The sequence below is a fragment of the Microcaecilia unicolor genome, chromosome 9, assembly GCF_901765095.1.
Source record: "Microcaecilia unicolor chromosome 9, aMicUni1.1, whole genome shotgun sequence".
NCBI lineage: Eukaryota > Metazoa > Chordata > Amphibia > Gymnophiona > Siphonopidae > Microcaecilia > Microcaecilia unicolor.
Window position 1 is genome coordinate 35032923 of NC_044039.1, and position 6000 is coordinate 35038922.

The following is a 6000-nucleotide window of genomic DNA, read 5'->3' on the forward strand; positions in this document are numbered from 1 at the left end:
ATGGTTATCAGTGCACCTCCTAAACATTCTTCTTTTGCCCCCGGTCTGCCTGATTCTTTCACCTCTTCCGGGATTAGAATCGGCGACGCATTCACTGGCGGGCTGAATCCATGGAACACGGGAGGAAGCAGTGGAGTTCGAGCGTCGGGGCTGAGAGAAACTTCCAGCTCTAGGGCCTCCTGCGCGCCTTCAACAAGCGCAGGAGGCAACAGCGAGCCGCTCACCGGCGTACTAGTGTCCAAGGCCCTCCGGAGAAAAGCATCAATCGGTCCACTTTGAGTTGGGGTTCCAGGTCACTGGGAGGCTGCGGCAGCTGCTTTCCCCCTTCTTTTGGGCATCGTAAGTAATGATTGTAGCTAAGACGCTACCGTCTTAAATAAAGGTAAATTCGCCAGGAGCTCAAAAAAATGCGACCTGTCTGCTCGGCAGCCATTTTGAACGCCTCCCGTCATTTGCTACTTTTGAAATAGATTGAAGAGGAAGATTTAGGAGGCACTTGCTGGACACACCAATCACACTGTTCCTTAAATTTAGAGGAAGCAAGTTTGCTCAATTGTAGCAGTTGATTAGTCACACCGTTGTATTAGAACTAAGGAGAGAGACAGGGCTACAGCAGTGGGGGAGGAAACCTTCTCTACAAAGAGTAAAATAAATCGGTCATATGAGTAGATGACATCATCCGATGGTCTTGACATGAAACTCATGCTCTCAGAGCTCAGAAATAACTAGAAAGTCTTTCTGATCATGAATTTACTAATTCTTCTGTTTGTTCTAATTTTTCTTCCTTTGTAATAGTCATAGTTTGTTTGTTCAGGCCTTTTTACTGCCTTTAGTAAAGGTACTGCAAAGCGGTTTACAGATAAGTACATAAGCATCGCCATGCTGGGACAGACCAAGGGTCCATCGAGCCCAGCACCCTGTCACCAACAGCGGCCAAAAGAACAAGCAATTTGTCCCGCCCATTCAATAACATTCTATGGCTTTTTCCTCCAGGAAGCCGTCCAACCCTTTTATTGAAGTCACTAAGTTAACCGCCTTAACCACCTTTTCTGACAGCGAATTCCAGAGTTTAACTACGCGTTGAGTGAAGAAACATTTCCTCCGATTTGTTTTAAATTTACCACACTGCAGCTTCATCGCATGCCCCCTTGTCCTAGTATTTTTGGAAAGCATAAACAGACGCTCCACATCGACCCGTTCCATTCCACTCATTATCTTATAGACCTCTATCATATCTCCCCTCAGCCACCTTTTTTCCAAGCTGAAGAGCCCCAGCCTCTTTATCCTGATAGAGAAGTCGTCCCATCCCCTGTATCATCTTTGTCGCCCTTCTCTGCACCTTTTCCACTTTCACTATGTCTTTTTTTAGGTGCGGTGACCAGAATTGAACACAATACTCGAGGTGCGGTCGCACCATGGAGCGATACAATGTCAGAATAATATCCTTATTTTTGTTTTCAATCCCTTTCCTAATGATACCCAACATTCAATTTGCTTTCCTAGCCGCAGCAGCAGCACATTGAGCAAATGTTTTCAATGTATCATCAACAATGACACCTAGATCCCTTTCTCGGTCTGTGACTCCAACGCTGAACCTTGCATGATGTAGTTATAGTTTGGGTTCCTCTTTCCCACATGCATCACTTTACACTTGTTCACATTAAACATCATCTGCCATTTAGACGCCCAGTCTCCTACTCTCGTAAGGTCCTCCTGTAGTTTTTCACAATCTTCCTGCGATTTGACTACTTTGAATAACTTCGTGTCATCGGCAAATTTGATTACCTCACTAGTTACCCCCATCTCTAGGTCATTTATGAATATGTTAAAAAAACAGTGGTCCCAGCACCGCTGAGGGACCCCACTAACTACCCTTCTCCATTGTGAATATTGACCTTTTAATCCTAATCTGTTTCCTATCTTTCAACCAGTTTTTAATCCACAGTAAGACACTACCTCTGATCCCATGTCCCTCTAATTTCCTCTGTAGTCTTTCATAAGGGACCTTATCAAATGCCTTCTGAAAATCTAGATACACAATTATCAACCGGCTCACCTTTGTCCACATGTTTGTTTACCCCTTCAAAGAAATGTAGCAGATTGGTGAGGCAAGACTTTCCTTCACTAAATCCATGTTGACTTTGTCCCATTAGTCCATGCTTTTGAATGTGCTCTGTAATTTTGTTCTTGATTATAGTCTCTACCATTTTGCCCGGCACCGACGTCACTCACCGGTCTATAATTTCCCTGGTCTCCTCTGCAACCTTTTTTAAATATTGGCGTTACATTGGCCACCCTCCAATCTTCCGGTACCACGCTCGATTTTAAGGATAAATTAGAGGAGTGTGGTAGCCGTGTTAGTCCACTCTTAAGGTTATCAATAGAAATCAAACAAAATAAAACATGGAAAAGAAAATAAGATGATACCTTTTTTATTGGACATAACTTAATACATTTCTTGATTAGCTTTCGAAGGTTGCCCTTCCTCAGATCGGAAATAAGCAAATGTGCTAGCTGACAGTGTATATAAGTGAAAACATTCAAGCATTACTATGACAGTCTGACAGGGTGGGAGGAGGGGGGTGGGTAGGAAATATGCATGGGGACATCAAAGCATATCATTGATATTCTAACAGGATCACCCTCCCCTCACCTATCCACACCCATCCTGTTAGAATATCAATGATATGCTTTGATGTCCCCATGCATACTTCCTACCCACCCCCCTCCTCCCACCCTGTCAGACTGTCATAGTAATGCTTGAATGTTTTCACTTATATACACTGTCAGCTAGCACATTTGCTTATTTCCGATCTGAGGAAGAAGGGCAACCTTCGAAAGCTAATCAAGAAATGTATTAAGTTATGTCCAATAAAAAAGGTATCATCTTATTTTCTTTTCCATGTTTTATTTTGTTTGATTTCTATTGATAAGGATAAATTACAAATCAATAACAGTTAACATAGTAACACAGTAGATGACGGCAGAAAAAGACCTTCACGGTCCATCCAGTCTGCCCAACAAGATAACTCATATGTGCTACTTTTTGTGTATACCCTACTTTGATTTGTACCTGTGCTCTTCAGGGCACAGACAGTATAAGTCTGCCCAGCACTATCTCCGCCTCCCAACCACCAGCCCCGCCTCCCAACCACCGGCTCTGGCACAGACCGTATAAGTCTGCCCAACACTATCCCCGCCACCGGCTCTGGCACAGACCATATAAGTCTGCCCAGCACTATCCTCGCCTCCCGCCACCGGCTCTGGCACAGACCGTATAAGTCTGCCCAGCACTATCCCCGCCTCCCAACCACCAGTCCTGTCTCCCACCACTGGCTCTGGCGCAGACCGTATAAGTCTGCCCAGCGCTATCCCTGCCTCCCAACCACCAGCCCTGCCTCCCACCACCGGCTCTGCCACCCGATCTTGACTAAGCTCCTGAAGATCCATTCCTTCTGCACAGGATTCCTTTATGCTTATCCCACGCATAAGTAGCTCTCCAGCTCATTTTTTAGTTCTATCAGTACCCTAGGGTGAATACCATCCGGTCCAGGAGATTTGCTACTCTTCAATTTGCAGAACTGCTCCATTACATCTTCCAGATTTACAGATATTTCATTAAGTTTTTCCGACTCTTCAGCTTCGAATACCCTGTCCAGCACCAGTATCCCCACCCAAATCTTCCTTGTTGAAGACTGAAGCAAAGAACTCATTTAGTTATTCTGCTATTTCTTTGTCTTCCTTGATCGCCCCTTTTACACTCTGGTCATCCAGCGGGCCAACCGATTCTTTTACCGGTTTCCTGCTTTTAATGTATCTAAAAAAAATTTTACTATCAGTTTTCGCCTCTATCGCTGTCTTTCTTTCAAAATCCCTCTTTGCCTTTCTTAGATTATGAGTTATACAATTTTTGAAATATTTTGTGTTCACAGATCTTATTAAAAATACCAGATAGAATACAGAATTATTAGTACCTAGCTGTAACTTGTTCATTCTGTTTATCCTAGAATAGGATAGTGAGCCAGTCATGCCAAGATTTGAATATGAACTTTATCATGTTTCGTTACTGTTTAATTTCTCTCACTATTAGAATTTGTATTTCGAATTACTATGTAAGCCGCATTGAACCTGCATTGGGTGGGAAAGCGCAGGGTACAAATGTAATAAATAAATATTTATACAGATATTACAATCAGATGCAATACAGTTGAACAATGAAAAGGCTTGAGTTTTGTAGTTTTTGCTTTGTTTTAACTTGCTATTTTTCTAATTTGATCTGTAGCCTGATTCAGAAGTGGCCAATGCTGGCATGAAACTGGAGTCTTACTTTGAAGAGCTGCTTTTAAATCTTTACCCGGAACGAAAATTTCCTCAAAATGGGCCTTACAGGAATGACAGAGAGGACTCTCAACTGAGTGAAGATTCAGATGACGACTTTGTAGTACCTAGAAAAAAGCGTTTCAAAGGAGATGACAGACTACTGTTCAAATAAGACCCTCCATCAGATGTACTCCTACAATTTTATCTGCTTTATATTAAAAAGACGAAAAGCCTGTCATAGAAAAGGGAATTTCAAACAACACATTTATAAGTCTACAAATCGGTGCCTCTAGTTATATTGAGCTTTTGTGTCAGGAAGAGTGGTGATGTGATATCATCTTCCATAACGTTTCAGGAAAATAAAACTGAAACTGCAAACCCCTTACAGCAAGTGCTTTGATCTCTGATTTGAGAGAGAAAAAAAGGAGCAGAATTTCTACAGGCTTCCATTCAAGATGTAGCTACTATGAAACTGATATGGATTTTACTGTGAGACTTAACTGACATCTCAAAATTACATGGATGGCTCCCTGCCCCCTACTTGCAGTACTTGTATATTAATTTAGCCTCCATAATGTTCCAGTTCCTGTGTTGCTGTGTCATTTTAATCTCCCCTCTTGAAAACATGAATTATGATTTAAAGCTTACATAAAGCTTTCTGTGGACTCTATAACAGAAGTTTAAATGGCTAATATACAAGAGAAGTGTTCTTTTTGTACTTACTGCCTGATTTGATCAGTATACGTCAACATCCTTGGCATATTTCTTTCTGGGCAAGAGTTGCTATTGTTTATATGATTATTCATATTTAAATAGCTATGACAGCTACTATTTTTGTAGACACTACAACTAGCTGTGGTTCTGACTTTTTCATCATGAAGTATTGACAGTTTGCTGTGAGATATAACAATAAGACATGACAATACAAAGTATACTATATTGCTGAACCAGAATGATTGTTAGCATACAGGATATGGACAATACTAGTTGGATGCCACCATGAATTTTGATATACCAGCACAATTTTCTTATACTGTACCTCTTTTTTTTTTTTTTCAATGTTTCTCCATTGCAAATTGTCTTTGCTTTAAGGTTCAGAGTCTGGTACCTGATGAGTGTTACTGTTTAAATACTGTAGCTTAAGCAAAGTGTCTCCTTCACATTTGAAACATATCAAATATTTTGTTTAAGAAGTATTAGTGCCACCAGGGATGATCAAATGGGGATACTGAGAATTACAAGTATTTGATTGCATCTGTGTTACAGTAACAATAGATATTACAGTATCAGAAACAAGATTGAACTGTCTTGCTGAGTTGCATTGCTTCAGTTTGCATGTCCATATTGCTACACACAGTTCAAAACAAAGGTCAACCAGTGAACTGATGGTGCCCAGTTTTTGACAGATTTAAAATTCCAACCTAGAGCCAGAATGTATTTTGTGAGGGAAGGGTACAGTAACAATTTATTTTTGAGTGAAGCATTTCAAATTTCCCATTTATCAACCCTGCCACTATTCATTGAATAATTTAGTGATTATTTCCCTGTAAGTTGGTTGCTTCCCCCCTCCCTCCTCCCATTTATAAGATTTATTGTCAAATTGCATTGCTTGAATACAGACCGAATGGCAACAGGACATAGACTACATACAGAGAGTCCAACAAGAAATATAATAACCAA

General features: G+C 41.1%; 1 protein-coding gene across 1 annotated transcript in view; it reads left to right on the forward strand.

Moving 5' to 3' along the window:
* The window catches only part of TRIM24 (tripartite motif containing 24), a 387425-nt gene extending 381802 nt beyond the window's left edge, over positions 1 to 5623 (forward strand). Inside the window, exon 19 of the mRNA XM_030214266.1 lies at positions 4283 to 5623. Within this exon, the coding sequence (XP_030070126.1) occupies positions 4283 to 4492 (210 nt within the window). The 3' untranslated portion in view covers positions 4493 to 5623. The remainder of the gene's footprint in view (positions 1 to 4282) is intronic.
* The last annotated feature ends 377 nt before the right edge of the window (positions 5624 to 6000 follow it).